This window comes from Nomascus leucogenys, chromosome 14, assembly GCF_006542625.1.
Source record: "Nomascus leucogenys isolate Asia chromosome 14, Asia_NLE_v1, whole genome shotgun sequence".
Lineage (NCBI taxonomy): Eukaryota > Metazoa > Chordata > Mammalia > Primates > Hylobatidae > Nomascus > Nomascus leucogenys.
Window position 1 is genome coordinate 6,421,457 of NC_044394.1, and position 16,662 is coordinate 6,438,118.

Here is a 16,662-nt window from a genome sequence, read left to right on the forward strand (position 1 = left end):
AAATTTTAAAACTAGCACACAAACAAAAATCTATTCTTAACCATAAAATAAGTGTAAAGAGTTCTAACAAAGTTTCTATCTTTTCCATAATAACTATGATCATTTTGTTGTTGAGGTACTCTCCTTTATTTTATCAATACTTTTCTAAACAACAATGATCATAGTTTTTTTCTTTCTTGATTTGGCCAATATGGTGAATTATACAAATGAAACATCAAACCAACCATGTATTCCTGAAATAAACCCCTTGGTCATGATGCATTATTGTTTTATAAATTGCTGGATTTGATTTGTTGGTATTTTGTTAAGGGTGTTTACATCTGTATGCATGAGGGATGGTAGTCTAAAATTTTCTTGTAATATCCTTGTCAGGATTTGCTATCAAGGTCATGCTGTCTGCATCAAAATGAATTGAGAACTGTTCTTTCCTTTATTTTCTGAGCTTGTGTAAAATTGGCATTATTTCTTAAATGTTTGATAGAATTCATGGATTCTGAACCTCTTGGGCTTGAACTGGTCTTCTTTGTCTTTTTGCTCTGCCTTCTAGGAAATTTCCTTAACTCTCTCTTCTATTAAAGCTATCCCGGGGCACATGACGTCAGGACCTCCTGAGGCTGAGTCACAGTCATGTGTCCTTAAAAACAAAAACAAAAACAAAAAAAAAACTATCTTGGCCTGGAATTTTCTTCACAAGAAGGTTTTAAATTACTAATTCAGTTTTTTTTTAACTGTTATAGGAATATTCAGAATTTTTGTTTCTTCTTTTGTTTATTTTTATTTAGTTTTTACCTTCCTGGCTGAGTGACTTTTATTTCTTCTTGTGTCAGTTTTTGGTAAGTTGTATTTTTCAAGGAATTTGTTCATTTTCTTTAATGAATTTATGGCCAAAAGATTGTAATACTGCCATATTATTATTCCTTTATTTTTTTTTAATCTGGCTCATTACTGACAGCCTTTTCCATTATTTTGTATTTTACATTGTATTTTGTATTGAGATATGATTCATATATGATAAAATTCATATTTTAAGTGTACAATTTAATGTGTTTTAGTATGTTCAAAAGGTTGTACAATCATCACTACTATCTAATTCCAGAACATTTTCATTATTCCAAAAGAAATTCTATACCCATTTAGTAGTTATTCCCCATTCACCTCTGTATCCCAGCCCCAGGCAATGACTAATCTACTTTCTGTCTATATGGATTTGCCTATTCTGGACATTTCATATAAATGGAATCAAACATTATGTTTTGTTATGCCTGGCTTCGTTCACTGAGCACGTTTCAATGTTCATATTGAACATTGAATATGAACATTCAACGTTTATATTGAACATTCATGTTTCATATTGTAACATGTATCAGTAATTTGTCCCTTCTATGGCTACCTAATATTTGGCCCTTTTACGGCTACAATCATAGATATATCACATATTTTGTTTATCTGCTCATCCGTTGATGGACATTTGGGTCGTTTGCACTTTTTGACTATTATAAATAATACTGCTATGAACATTTCTGGTTTTGTATGAACATGTGTTCTCCATTCTCATGGGGATATATACCTACGTGGAAATGCTGTGTCATGTGGTAATTGTGTGTGTTACATTTCCAGGAACTGCCAACTGTTTTCCAAAGCCAGTGTACTATTTTATAATCTCACTAGCAGTATATGAGGGTTCCAGTTTTGCAACATTTGTTATTGTCCATCTTTTTTAGTATAGTTCTCCTAGTGGATGTGAAGTGTTACATCATTGTAGTTATGATTAGCATTTTCCAATGACAATGAGTAATGATGTTGAGCAACCTTTCATGTGTATGTTGGGCATTTGTATATCTTCTTTGGAAAAAATGTCTGTTGGAATCCTGTGCCTTTTCTTTTTTTGAGACAAGGTCTTGCTCTGTTGCCCGGGCTGGAGTGCAGTGGTGTGATCACAGCTCACTACAGCCTCAACCTCCTGGGCTCAACCTCCCAAGTAGCTGGGACCACAAGTACTTGCCAACACATCCATCTAATGTTTTAGTTTTTTATAGAGACAGGGTCTCACTATGTTGCCCAGGGTGGTCTCAAACTCCTGCCTCAAGCAATCCTCCTGCGTCAGCCCCCCAAAGCGTTGGGATTACAGGCATGAGCCACCACACCTGGCCTCTTCTATGAGATTTATAGTTTAGCTCTTCCATTTAGGTCTTTGATCCATTTTGAATTAATTTTTATATGTGGTGTGGGGTAGGGGTCCAATTTCATTCTTTTACATCTAGTTATACAAACACCATTTGTTGGCCAGGAACGGTGGCTCACACCTGTACTCCCAGCACTTTAGGAGGCCGAGACGGGCAGATCACGAGGTCAGGAAATCGAGACCATCCTGGCTAACACTGTGAAACCCCGTCTCTATTAAAAATACAAAAAATTAGCTGGGCGTGGTGGCAGGCGCCTGTAGTCCCAGCTACTCGGGAGGCTGAGGCAGGAGAATGGCGTGAACCCGGGAGGCAGAGCATGCAGTGAGCCGAGGTCGCGCCACTCCACTCCAGCCTGGGCGACAAAGCCAGACTCCCTCTCAAAAAAAAAAAAAAAAAAAAAAAAAAAAAAAAAAAAAAAAGAAGAAGTAGTAAACTGGGTATGTGCCTTTAGAGGTGGTGTACATTTTCAGCATTATAAATGAATATAAATGAGTGGCAATAATTTCTTTGGTCCACAGATTTTTGGTATCTTAACTAGTTTTTGATCTCTTCCACTAAAGGGATTGCCTGTTGAATGTTGTTAGGAATATAAGTACTGAAGGCAAACTGCCTGGGTTTGAATTTTGTTCTGTCCCTTGCACCCTGCCTGGCTTCAAATCCTAGCTCTGCTTATTAAGTTCTTTTAAGGGGATGATCTTTGAGCAAATGTCTTAGCTTCTGTTTTTCCCACGTAAATGGACACAATAGTTGCTACCTTGTGAAGTATTCATGCAATTGACCAGCATTTACCAAGTAGCATCAGTGTTCAGTTTCAGTCATTGGTGATTCTGCAGTTGGACTGTGAGGGGGTGTTGGGGTAGGGGGTGGGTGTGTGTGTGTAGCACTTAATTGCATGGAGAAAAGAAAAGATACTTTTGATAACTGACAGGCAACTTTTCTCTGCTTTTGTGTCAAAAGGGAAGAAGGGAGTTTGGAGAGGGAAACAAATTCTCTGTAACACTAAGCTCTCTTCCACAAAAACAGAGGTACATAGAATGTGTAATAATTTATAGAATTTCTAGACTTCAACAATCTGATTTTTTTTAATTTACTTTTATTTTTTCAGGTTGAGACTGAGCTAAAGTTAATCTGTGGCGACGTTCTGGATGTACTGGACAAACACCTCATTCCAGCAGCTACCACTGGCAAGTCCAAGGTTTTCTATTATGAAATGTAGGTTCTATACTAACAAGTGTACTTTAATAAATTTAAACATTCTCAGGAATAATTGGCTTTGTTTCTTTTTTTCCTTAGACATTTCATATTATTTTCCTTGTTAAATATAACCAAAAATCCCACAGAAATTAACTGAGGAGCCACTAAATATCAACAAAAGTTATCACTTGATAGACTAGAATTAAACAAGCAAATGATTCTAAGAAATGGCACAAGTGTATTAATCATAAAATAAAATTTCTACATGAAACATTCAGCCATTGTAGACCATTTCTGTCTGTGCAGACTCATCTTTTCCTGTGTTTTGCAAAGCTCGGCTAGAGCAAGCAAGTTCTTCCCAATGGGTTTTTCCCATCTCTGGTTGCTTGGCTGGCTGGGCTTTCCCTACAAACCCCCTTCCTTTCCCCTAGTCAGGGCCCGGTGTCCCCATCCTGCGGAGTTGAGCTCATGAGGGCATCTGACCAGGAGTAGCTATTCCTGGTGCTATTGTCATTGTCCTGTTTGATGTGTGAACATGGCTGCTGGCTCTACAGAGATTTGGCAGGTAGCAAGGAGGTTTCTTTTCAAACCTTCCTTTGGAAGTCAGACTTGGTGAGGATCTTATGCCCACTTTTTCCTAGCTCTGTGGTGTCAGGCAAAGTCTCAGTTTCTGCAAATTGGGGTTAAGAATTCATACCTCACAGCAGTCTTTTGATAAATAAATAAGATCTTAAGTGTCAATTATTCCACTAGAAATTGCACAATTACTTTGGTCTTCATCCTGGAGGTCCACTGACAAGCCTCATGCAAACCTGTGGCCCTGTTCATAAAGTGTTTTGATTCATACTTTCAAATGGCCTCAGGAGACCTTTTATAAAGTAAAAATGTTAGGCAGCCACATGATATCCATTGACCCAGTGAGGCTGTTTTGCTGGGTATAAGAGGTTTGACCCAGCACTTTGGGGGGCGGAGACAGGCAGGTGACTTGAGGCCAGGAGCTGGAGACCCGCCTGGCCAACATGGAGAAACCCCGTCTCTATTAAAAATACCAAAAAAATTGCCTGGGCATGGTGGCACATGCCTGTAATCCCAGCTACTTGGGAGACTGAGGCACCAGAATCGCTTGAACCCAGGAGTCAGAGGTTGCAGTGAGCCAAGCCGAGATGGCGCCACTGCACTCCAGCCTGGGCAACGGAGCAAGACTCTGTCTCAGGGACAAAAAAAAGGGTGAGGGGAGGGTTTGAAAAAACAGTAGCATGTAGTTATGTTTCTACAATATTTGATATATATAAGGATTTACCAACCTCTTGCATTAGCTGCTATCCCCTACAGCAGTTGCTGTAGGAAAAAAACATCAAGTTCTGAGCTCCTACTGTTTGCCAGGCATATTCTGAGATGATCACGCTTAAATCTCAAGAGTTACCCTGCAGAGTAGTCAGAGTATCACTGCCTGACAGATGAAGAAGCTGAGGCTTACAGCAGTTAAATGACTTACCCTAGGCCACACAGATAATGAGTGGGAGAGCCCAGGTCTGTCTGTGAGGTATAATGAAATTAGCATAAACCCTCCACATTGGCGCCACTTGCATAAATTAACATATATTCTCTCACAGAAAGTATTTTATTGGGCATAACATTTTGTATCTTTTACCATTTAACATTAGTTGTGGATCTTCCCATGTCACATAAATATGCCTCATTCTGTCTGGACAATATGATTACTATTAAATGGATTTACTATCTATTCTGTCTAACAGGCAGGTTCCTCCTCTGTGCATTAACAATGGCATGGATGCCTGCTTTGCAGGGCGCTGGGAGGGGAGAGGGAGGTGTATGCTGGAGAGCTCCCCACGGGCAAGGCCTGGCTCTGCGTCACTCACTGTCAGATCCTCAGAGCCCGGGGCTGGCCCAGCATGTGGCCACCATTCCCTAAGAGTTGGATTGGATCCGTCAGTGCTGAAGGCAGGGGATAGAGCTTAGACAGACCCTGTGTGTCCCGTCTTCTTTATCTGCAGCTTACTCATCCTTGCCCCTTTCACATGCACCCGGCAGAGCAGGTGTTCACTGAGCTTGAACAAAATTCAAGCTACAGCAGCTGATGGATATTGAGGCCTAGATCCACTGTCAAAGTGTCTCTCAAAGAGTGCTCTCCGGAACACCATGGAAAACTCATTTACTGTATAAATTTGAAAATCCCTGCCCACAGGTCTATCCTTGTGTATGAGCAATCAGCTCATCAGGTGTGTGTTTGCTGGACCATCTGGAGGAAGCTGAAGAGACATGAGCTGAAGGCAGAGAGTGAGTCCCAGGTGGGATCTTAGGACAGGTATGAGAAGTTAGGCAAAAATGGGATAATTCTAACCTTCATAACCTTAGATAATAGTTCACATTATTATTTAGTTAATAGGATTTAGTTAATATGATTGTACCCACTTCTTAATTTTTTTTAAGAGATAAAGTCTCACTCTGTCACCCAGGCTGGAGTGCGGTGGTGCAATCATGGCTCACTGCTTCCTGGAACTCATGGGCTCCAGCAATCCTCCTGCCTCAGCCTCCTGACTAGGTGGGACTATAGGCACACGCCACCGTGCCTGGCTAATTTCTTTGACTTTTCTCTAGAGACTGGGTCCACCTATGTTTCCCAGGCTGGTCTCAGACTTCTAGACTCAAGTGAACCTGAACCTCCCGCCTCGACCTCTCAAATTGCTGGGATTACGGGTGTGAGCCACCACACCCCGCCTAAATTTCTTACGTGCCATGCTACTACAAAACGTCATTATGAGGGGAGGTTGGATGGAAGGTGTAGGAGGACACTGTAGCGCCTTTACAATATTTCTGTATATCTAAAATCATTTCAACAGGAAACATTTATTTCAAAACGTGAAGGTTTTGACGACACCATGAGCCTGCCTTTGTACTTTAAACTCATGGAAGGAGAACCACCTTCACGTTTTGAAATAAATGTTTCCCGTTGAAATGATTTTAGATATACAGAAATATTGTAAAGGCGCTACAGTGTCCTCCTACACCTTCCATCCAACCTCCCCTCATAATGACGTTTTGTAGTAGCATGGCACGTAAGAAATTTAGGCGGGGTGTGGTGGCTCACACCCGTAATCCCAGCAATTTGAGAGGTCGAGGCGGGAGGTTCAGGTTCACTTGAGTCTAGAAGTCTGAGACCAGCCTGGGAAACATAGGTGGACCCAGTCTCTAGAGAAAAGTCAAAGAAATTAGCCAGGCACGGTGGCGTGTGCCTATAGTCCCACCTAGTCAGGAGGCTGAGGCAGGAGGATTGCTGGAGCCCATGAGTTCCAGGAAGCAGTGAGCCATGATTGCACCACTGCACTCCAGCCTGGGTGATAGCGTGAGACTTTATCTCTTAAAAAAAATTGAGAAATGTAACATGAGTACAATCCTATTAACTAAATAATAAGGCCCTGAGGTGGGAGTGCACTGCTCCTCGTCCCTAGCTGCGAAGGAGGTGTCCTGGTTGGAATCAGTGCTGGGTGCACTGCAGGGCCCGGAAGTGCATGCCCACATTGTTCAGTTCCGCGAAAGCCAATCTCACTCCCTCGGCAGAGTGTTCAGCCTGCCAGCAGGTGGCCAGCTGGTCCTCCTGGGATATGGCACGGACCCAGCAGCTCTGTTCGAAATCATAATGGGGGAACCAAGGGCCCCCTACGTCCAGGTCCGTCGGGAGACGGGGCATGGAGTTCCACTGCAGGAATCTCCAGGAACCCTGAGGTCCTCCCTGAGCCAGGGCCGGGCTGGGCACACCCTGAGTGCCCACAGGGTAGGTGTCTTCCCGGACAGCCCCACCAGGACAGGGTATGGAAGAACGAGGTGCCAGTGGCGGGGAAGCTGACCAAATGGGCCGCTGGAACCGGGCTGGTGGGCCTGGAGGGGCCTGCCTGTCCCCCTTGCAGAGGGTCTTCCCGCCACGTGAAGCCGGCACAGGCCTGGGTGCCGAGGACCCTTGCTCGGCTTTGGCTGAAAGGAAAACAGACGTGGTCAGCGTCTCCAGGGAGCCCATGCAGGCCTTTCCGGGCTGGGCCCCACCTGCCTGCGCCTCTGTAGTCCTCGGGGTCTCTGTGTGGCCCCCGTGGCCTGACACTGAGGACAAGCCTGTAGTCTGCTGATCCCAGAGGGAGGGGTATGTGCTCCGTGGCGTGGGGAAGCTGTCGTGGCATGGCGGGTGGCTCCTGGGACTGCCCCCAGGGTTGGGACTGGCTGTGGGTTTCCTGCCACACACATTCGTCCCAGGGCTGTTGGGCCTGGGATACAGCCCCCAGTCAGAACTCAGGTGGGAGGGTCCTTGGATGTCACCCAGCCCCTTGCCACCTCACATGGGGACCTGTCTCTGCAGTGGGTTTTTGGGCCCGGACGTCGGTCACCCTCTGCCCTCCTGGGCTGCCCAGTCCATGCCAGGACTGACTGTTCCTACATCGGGCTGAATTCTTGGTCCTGGCTCTGGGCCCGGGGTCCCGCCTGTGCCCTCTCCCTGAATGCTCTGGGGGTCAGGGACACCAATTCCCTTGTCTCCCTGGCTCAAGGCTTGTTGTCCTGGCAACCTTGGAGGAGCGTGCAGGAGTGAGGGGCCTCTGCTGCTCTCTGAGGCTGTGGGTGCTTGCAGGGAGAGGCAGGGTCTCCCACAAATGGGTCTGGCTCCTCTAGTAACTTTGAGGGCCCTGTGAGGGGGAGAGCGAGACACCGTGGAAAGTGGGGGGGGCTTGAGGGAGGGTCTTGCCCACATCCCCCTCCTGTGTGCACAACACGTCCAGTACACAGGCACTGAGTGCCTGCCCTGAGGACCGGTGGGCCTCCTGTACTTTCTTAGAGTCCAGGAGGAAGAGGAGGAAGAAAAGGTGAAGAGGAAGGCCCAGGTAGTAGGGTTGCAGGTCCCGGGCCTCCCCCACTGTTGACTGCCCCAGAGGGTTGACATGGGAGGGGACACAGCACTGGAGCCCACCTGGGGGTGGCAGGTCCCCTTGCTTCCTCGCTCGTTTGTTCATAGAGGCCCTGAGGTGCTTGAGCACCGTGTCATCATCCCTGGCCCAGTGACGGCACAACCGGCTCCGAAAGCAAGCCCACAGGCCAGAACTGGAGGTCTCCTTGAGGCGCTCTAGGGACAGGGTGGACATCAGGCCAGGAGAGTTCCCTGGGAGGGAGCCAGCCCATACCCCATGGCCACTTCAGCCTCTCACTGGGTGGTGCTGGATCCTTTCGTGGCCACCCCAGGGGTCCAGATGTGCACAGGAGGTTGTGACTGGGGGGCGACCTGGACAGGGAAGTGCCCGCCACACTCCTGACTTTCATCTGGGTCATGTGGGGGATGGGCTCGGTGTCACAGTGCCCTTCCCGGCCCACCTGGCCAGACCTCCCTCTGAGCCAGAACAGGGGATCATGAGGACAGTGTGAGGAAGCTGCCCTCGAGCCAGTCGGGGTCTGACCCCGGGGCTCCCCAGGCCCCATTAGGCACACGTAGACTTACTCTTCTGCACCTCGAACGCAATGCTGGTCATGGGCATCAATGCCTGTTTTCCTTGTAGCAGGTACACGTCCCACAGGCGCAGGGTCAGCCCGAGAGAGATCTGTGGAGACAGCAGGCGTGGGAGAACCTGGCCCTTCCAGGCTGGGGCTGGTGGCTCGAGCTGTGCCCATTGGGGTTTCAGTCCCCAGAGTCAGTGACCTTCCCCATGAGCGTCGCCTGGGCCCTCCAGGACGCTGGGTCAGGCAAGGTCTTGCAGCTCCTCATGGGGGGCACTCATATGAGTGGAGATGTGGCTCCTGGAGAGAGGGGCTTGCCCAGCACTTGAGGCTTCCCTGAGCCCTCTCAAGTCGGGTCCTGGCCCAGTCTGCCCATGAGGCTGGGCCTGAGCCCCAGCCATTGCCCTGGGATGACCCCTCTTGGGCAGAGGGTTTTGCTTGCGTGTCCTTCGGGGACCCACCTGAACTTCCTGTGGGCTGGGGGTGAACCAGACTGCCGGACTGAGGAAGCAGGGCACTGCAGGGCAACGAGGGTCCCTGAGCCAGGGTCTCCCTATGCCACCTTACCTTTATTAACGTCCGGAGAAGCCAGCCTAACGAGAGAGGCTGCCCGCATAGACCAGCGTCTATGTCCTGGTCCTGATGGGAGCAACAGAGGTGCTCAGGCCACTGGGCTGCCCTAAAAACCTCCCTCTCCCAGGGCCTCTGAAGAACCTATGCCTAGTGCAGAACACTGGGCAGTGTCCAGGGCTCCCCGCGACACCGTCCCCTTCCCACACTCTCGGTGGACACACTGCCCTTTGCCCTGCTCTGCGGGAGCTGGGGCCCCATCCCTGTGCCTCTGTCTCCTCCAGGGCAGGAAAGGAAACCAACTCTCAGCCCATGGAGAACCCGGCATCCCAGGTCAGGCCCTGGCTGAGACTCAGCCAGTCACCAGCCCCACAAGGGGCTCCAGCCCCCCTGCTCCTCCAGCCCCACGGGATGCAGGGCCTCTGGGGAAGAGCCGAGGGGACCATAAACTCACCAGATGCCACATGGTCTTGGGTTGTGACGTGGGTACCACATGCTCCTGATGGTCTTGGAGCCCCTGGACTGTCCCGCCATTTGGGCTGTGGAATCCTGAGAAGCCCCCAGCCCATCATGAAATCAGAGCCTTCCCCCAAGATGTGGAGCCATCAGCTGCAAGAGCTGGGCAGCTTGAGAAGCCCCCAAACCCCAAGGCCTCCCACCTTCCCATCTGGTGACCCCACCTTGCGGCCTTTACCCTGGGGAGGTGGGGCGGGAACATCCCCTGGAGCCTGGCTGGAGGTTCCCCTGGAGGCCTCCTGGGCCAGGGTGCAGAAGGGGCAAGCCTGACTTTGAGGCCACAACAGGGCGGCCAGAACAGTGTGGGTACTGGGCTTCCTGGTCATCTCCTGGAAGTGGGGTCGGGCCAGGGGACACGGGATGGGGAGATGCTGCCACCTGGGCTTGGTCGGCCCATTCGTGTGCACCAAGGGCGGCGAGAGCCCCGGCAGCTGGAGGGCAGGAGGACTCTCAGGGAGGGGAGAGTCAGCTGCACAGAATCAGAGCCGGAGGCCGTGGCTCCGGGACACAGAGGGTGGCCACGTGGAGGATGAGATGCCCTCTGCTGATGGGGTTGAAAGGTGTCTGACTTGGGCTGTGGGGGGCCAGCTGCGGACTCCTGTGGGACCCTCAGCAGAGACGTCCTAAAGGCTCCCAACGAGCCGGCGACACAAGGAGGGTGCCTTGGCTGAAAGCCAAGATCACCTGGCCACGGTGGCCGTCCCCAGGTCTGGCTGCGTGAGGCCCCAGGGGCAGCTGTTCACCTACCCTGCAGGGAGTGCCTCTCACTGGCCAGCAGCTGCACCAGTGCCCAGAATGCGTCCTCCTCAGGCAGATACAGGAGGAACAAGGCGGCGATGTGGCTCAGGCTCCTGCGGTAGCCCACCTCCTGCAAGAGCCAGAGTCACCATGGAAGGACATCAGCTGGGAGGGCTGAGGTCACCTGGGAGGACTCATGTCATTGGATAGGGCAGAGGTGACTGGACAGGCTTCCTCTGAAGAAGAGGCTTCCTCAGGATGCAAATTCATTTCATGACAAGAGCCAAGTCCATCAGGCACTTCAGCAGCTTGTCCAAAATGTCTCCTGAGAGTACCATCCTGCGTGTGACGCTGCCGAGCTCCCAGGCTTTGGGGCAGCCCCAGGAGGAGGGCGTCATTTCTTGTTCTGAGAAGTGGTGGTCAGGCCCAGGTGACACCAGGAGTCCAGGCCCCAACTCCTTTGTGTCTCAGCTTGACCCCTTGAGACCACCCTCTTGCTTGGAGGTTTATGCCAGCGGGGAGCTGGAATCCTACCTCCTATAACCTGGTGGGTCACAAATATCAACTTTAAAAGAAGCAACGACACCCCCACCAGACACCCACTCCTGTGAATATGGAAATACGGCCCGGGAACCTCACTGCCGGGAATACTCACCGGGTTATACTCCGCATATGCCAGGAGTATGTAGAAGAGTTCCCGCTGCCTAGGAAACAGAGAAAGGGGGCTATGGTTTGGTTTGTGCAGATGCTGTTAGTTTCACTTTGTCTACAAATCCTAATGACAAATCCCATTTCAGGTTCAGATGATTCACCAGAAAAGCAGTGAGCTCTTCAGGGCCTGAGACTGTTGAAGAAATGTTTCAGTAAAAGCCACATCTGTGACATGCAAATAGCCCAGTTGTACAGTGAGTTGACCGATCCTTTTCACTCTGAATGATTTTTTTTTTTTCAGTTTGCACACACGCCAGTTCAGTCTCTGGGTGTACAGTTCCTCCACGGTTCCAAACCAATGTGCGGAGTCTCCCGGCCACCGCTCCAGCCCCTCCTGGAGTGACTCCTTCATCCTCCAAGTCTCCAGAGTGGCCCCTATGCACCCAGCCTCTCCCCGATTCGTCAGCCCCTGGCCACCCAGACTGCTTCTCAGTCCCTGTGGTTTGGCCTTTTCCAGAATGGCCTAGGAATGGGAATCCTACTGTGGTAGCTTATTGGGTCTGGCTTCTTTCCCTTAGCAAAATGCATCTAGGATCCACCCACGTCCGTGCGGGCATCACTGGCTCGTTCCCTTTTCTCGCTGGGTCTTCCGTTTGAAGGGAGGACCAGCCTTGCTCTCCCCATGCCCGTGTTGAAGGCCGTCCCCGAAGGCTCGGTGTGTGAGTGACGGTGAATCAAGCAGTGAACCTGGCATGCAGGTTTCATGTGGATGTCAGTTTCCAAATCAGTGGGTTCAATATCTGTGACACCTTGGGGACACGTGGTTCAAGTCCATTGAGCTTTGTGAGCCACTGCCCAACTGGCTGCCAACGTGGCTGTGCCGTGTCATGTTCCCAGCAGACCTGGATGAGAGTTTCCAGGACCCATAATTCTCCCAGCGTTTGGTGCTGTCAGTGTTGTCTGGGGAGGCTCATGGGCCCTCCATCCTGCCACCCTCCCGTAGGTCCTACCACGGGTTCCCGTGGGTCAGGGAGAGCACCTTTCACCATTGTGCATGATTTTCTTTGCTGTCTTCTGTCTCCTCAGGATCCTCCTGGGCTCTGGCCCCACATGTTCCAGCCTGGCCCAGGGCTTGGAACCAGGGAGGTGCTCGGTTCATGGTGCCGGCTGCTCCCTGGGCCAGGAGAGCTCTTGGTGGCTCTGTCATCCCTCCTGGGTGACCCTGGCTTCTGCTCCAGGGAAGTCCCCATCCCTCTCATTCACCCCATCTCCGCTGGGACCCTGTGGCTCCCGTAGGCTTACTTGGTTCCATATCGATGCCTGAAGAAGATATGGTTCTGGAGAGTCCTGCTAACATCCCGGTCGATCTGATGGATGTGTTCAGATGACCTCTTGCCCTTCTCCTTCATGAGCTGTAGGGCAGGGCCAAGAGGAGGAAGCAGCCTCAGAACACATGGAAGACTCCCTGCCCCAAATGGCAGTCAGCCCACAGTCAGCACTTCGGGAAGGAAGGAAAGAAGGAAGGTTTCCTTCTGCAGAAAGCTGCTTTTTGGCTTGTTATTGAAGCCAGGGAGGGTCACCAGAGCCGAGTTTGTCTGTGGTGACTATGCCACCGTCCATGCCCAGGATGTGCATCTACCATCCTCCCCCATGCCCCCCAGGGTGGGTTTGATGTTCCCTCCAGCTGGAGACCTGGGCCCCTGACACGGCCTGTCCCGTTTGTTGTGCTCTGGCTGAGTGTACCTTGTATTTGCCGGGGTTTTTTGATTTGATTTCCTGAATGTTCAGGAGGACTGACCATGCCCGGCCCCGGATGTTCCTGGGAATCCCCTTGTATGTGCGATCTACGAGCTGTGGGCAGAAAACAGTCTGGTGTTACAGGCCACGGGGTGACCCCAGTGAGGACCAGAGCCCGGGGATTCTGGGAATTGTCGGTTTTGGCCTCATGATTCCTCAGTAGAGGTGAGATTGAGCTGGGACAGGGTCTCCCTTCCCAGGACTGAAAGAGTGGATGGACACTCAGAGTCAAAACTCTGATCTGAACCTTTTTCTTCCTTCGGGTCACCAGGGCATCCCTAGCCTTCAGCTCCAGGTGGTCCCAGCCCTAGATTCAGATTCCCTCCCAGCAAGGTGACGCTTGCACAAACAGGCAGGCAATCTGGCCTGCAGTCCTCTGGGCGAGGACAGTGTGCCACGCGCCCTCTGAGAGGCTGACGATGCCAGGCCACAGCCATGGGTGCCTGTCCCCTGTCTCTGCAGAGAGTGCTTCTGGGGACCTCTCCCTCCGCACATTACCTTTTCGCTGTTCTTGTACTTCTCCCATTTGCCCAGCATCTCCAGCCACTTGCTGGTTCTCCTTATCTCCCGCCGAATTCGCTGTCAAATGAGGAATGTTGGAGTTAGTGGAGCTGCTGGGCTTCCCAGAGCTGCCCGTGGATGGTGGGTCTTGGGCTCTGGAGCCCTGGTGGGACCCAGCTGGAAGGAGCCAGGGAAGGGCAGACCCTAAGGGCTGACAGCCTTTGAGCAAATGAGCACCAGTGGGCTGGCTTTGGGACCCCGGGATGTGCCATCCTCAGGCCACAGACACACCAGTCTTAGGTCCCAGCCTCTAGGTGGGTTCCTGACACAAGCGGGAAGCCACCCCCAAGCCAGGACTGTGGTTCTCACTTTGGAATTTTATCAAACTGCCAAAGTTAAATCAACCTGGGGTCAGGTCTCTGCTGCCCCTCCCAGTGACAGAGTGTTGCCCTCACCCGCCACCGCCCAGGCCAGCTGCTTCCTCTGCCTCACTGCCCACCCGCCCAGTCCCTACGTCCCTGAACCAGCCCCTCCATGCATCAGGCTCTTACCTTTGCCTCCCGCGCAGTCAGAGGAGGCAGCTCCGTCTCACTGTAAGGCAACCCAGGCAGAGCTGAGGACCTGCACAGGGCCTGGAGCCGCCCCAGCCTGGGAACCGACCCCCAGAAAGGACTGGCTCTGTCCCTACCCAGCTCAGGGCTCAGCCCGGGAGAAGGCACAGGGAAGGGAGGACAAGGGCCTTCCTGTGGGGCTGACTCCCAGGAGGGCCAGGACCTGCGAGAAGAAGGAGTGCAGGGACAGCCTGGCCGGGGTTACCGGGGCCCCTGGCATGGGGGGTGGTCAGGCTGCACAATGGGGCTGCCCATCCTGGACTCGAGGTGGTGCTTTCTGCTGGAGCTGAGAAAGGTCAGCCCTGAGATGGGATGGGGGCCGCCCAGGGTGGGCGACCGGGCCCTGACAGGAATCCCTCAGGGATCGACCACATCACCCCGCCAGGGTCAAGGGAGGCTGCCCTGAGACCTGCCCGGTGTACTCTGGGTGCACCAGGGGCCCATCCCACTTGACAGCCCCAAGGCTCTTGCAGGCTCTGACCTCCCAGCATCCACCTGCCTCTCCCTGCATCTGAGCCACACACCCTGCATTTCAGAAGTGGCATGGCTCATCAGCTCCCTCCCACCCTACGTCCCCTGGGATCCGCTATCTCTCTATCCTCTGATCCCTGAGGGATGGGCTCCAGGCTGGGCTCCTCTTACCTGGCCCCAGATCCCTTCCCAGCACCAGACCCAGGGTCTTTAGCCACAAGCCCTGCTGCCTCCCCGGCCTCACCCTGAGATGCCCAGAGCGGGGCCCTGCCCATCTTCTCCCCCATTCTCTTAGGGCCAAAGCCCCGACTGTCCCCACACCTTTCCCCCTTCCCCATGGGGACAGTGAGGGCTGTAACTCTAGGGAAATGGGGGAGGACAGGGGCAGATGGGCTCTGAGAGACCTGCTGGACAACAGCCCCGAGGCTGGGCCAGGTGTCTCCTCACCCTGTGGCCACAACCCTTGGATCTCACTGGGGTTGTCTCCTGGTAGACAGGGCCAGACCCTCAGGCTGCCCCGCTCCTCTTGTGCTGACTTGCCGACAGAACTGCTGAGAGCCCAGGGGCCTGACCTAGCCCAGTCTCCATTCCCACCGGCTCCCTAGATGGGCCTTGCACCTCTGGCCTAACAACAACCTCGGGCTGGACCTGCATGGGAGCCAGGGGGGAGTTCTGACCCTGGAAAGGAGGTTGACCCGAGCTGGCAAGACATGTCCTGTGTCAGAAAGGTCTTTCTAAAAGAAACCCATCCCTGAGCTGAGACAGATGTTTTAGGGGTGAGGGGAGCACAGAGGACTCACTGAACAATCCCAAAGTCATCGATGTTGCCATAGATCCCAACAGGCGCAGGCCCCTTGTCCTGTGGCAGCCCAGCTCGGTGCCCCTGTAACCCAGAGGGAGCCTTGGTGAGGGGTCCAAGGTAAAGGGTGCAAGGGCCTGGGGGTATTGGCCACCCGTCCCTGCCCTGTGCTCCTAGGGAACCCAGGACCCTTTGACCAGGGCGCACTGGAAGAGGCCTCCCTCCAAGAAGCAGACCGAACTGTACCTTTGCATATTTTCTGATGATGTCCTCTCGCTCCTGCTCCCGCCAACTATCCGCATCCTCCACGTCCATCCTGTGAGACAAAATTGTCTAAAGGTTACACTGTACCCGACAGCTTCAGAGAACACCTGAAGCGCTCCCACCAGGCTCCCAGATGCTGGTTGGTTGTGTAACCTTCATTCCACCACTGCACTCTGGTAAAAAGGGGCCAAACCCCGTGGCCCACACCTCCATGGGTCTCTGCAGTCTGAAGCTGCAAGCAGGGGTGAGCATCTTCCCAAGGACTCGAGAAGAGTGGGACCTGGACAGAGAATCCCATTTTCCCCTTATGCCATGAAACGGGCACATACCTGCCCTGGCGGGTTGAATGGTGTCCACCTGCCAAGGGTGAAGGGCCTGTGATGGTCTATTCCGGGGTTGTGGATGCGAACTGGGGTCAGGCACCAGAGGTCTCTGTACGATCGGCCTCCTAGGATACTCAGGGCCACAGAGATGCCCAGTTTCCTATGGGGAACAAGATCTCTCCTGACTGCTCCGTTCTACCTCGCTCATCACTTGGGCTACTGTGGCCCTTCGGTCTAACCAGTGAAGCTGCTTTAGGAATAACGCCATTTGAGCAGGAGTGTGTTTGGTTTTGGGGATGAAAATGATCTACTGTCTCCAAAGCAGCCACTGCGCTCATGGAAACCACATCTCTCGGGGAGGGACTGTGGACTCCACCATTCTGAGCTGTCCCTATAGGAGGGTCTTCATTTTCCTGGGTCACTGATGAAGAACAGTGGGTCCTTGCTCCTGGAGAACATCTAGATGGACTGTCCCTCCTGAGAATACTCAGAGCAAAAGGAAAGCGAGGCCAGACAGAGTAAGAAATATTTGGGGAGAACCCCAGTGCCTGGACCCC

At 52.1% G+C, this 16,662-nt stretch overlaps 1 protein-coding gene across 7 annotated transcripts; it reads right to left on the reverse strand.

The window, feature by feature from the left end:
• Positions 1 to 6,737: 6,737 nt before the first annotated feature.
• On the reverse strand, positions 6,738 to 15,834 carry LOC115838323 (TBC1 domain family member 3G-like). Of its 7 annotated transcripts, none has more exons than XM_030827691.1 (13): positions 15,765 to 15,834; positions 15,520 to 15,602; positions 14,189 to 14,228; positions 13,635 to 13,715; positions 13,083 to 13,190; positions 12,642 to 12,751; positions 11,344 to 11,392; positions 10,698 to 10,818; positions 9,889 to 9,983; positions 8,869 to 8,968; positions 8,347 to 8,499; positions 6,929 to 7,367; positions 6,738 to 6,888 (listed from the first exon to the last, which is right to left on the reverse strand). In XM_030827691.1, exons 1-13 carry the CDS (start codon positions 15,831 to 15,833, stop codon positions 6,750 to 6,752), a joined length of 1,587 nt encoding a protein of 528 aa, XP_030683551.1. In that variant the 5' UTR covers position 15,834; the 3' UTR covers positions 6,738 to 6,749. The 7 variants fall into 7 exon arrangements, with proteins under 7 accessions (XP_030683551.1, XP_030683547.1, XP_030683544.1 ...); XM_030827687.1 differs by adding an exon at positions 9,432 to 9,503 and having other exon boundaries at positions 6,738 to 7,367; XM_030827684.1 differs by adding an exon at positions 9,432 to 9,503 and having other exon boundaries at positions 6,738 to 7,367; positions 14,189 to 14,411.
• Between the last annotated feature and the right edge of the window lie 828 nt (positions 15,835 to 16,662).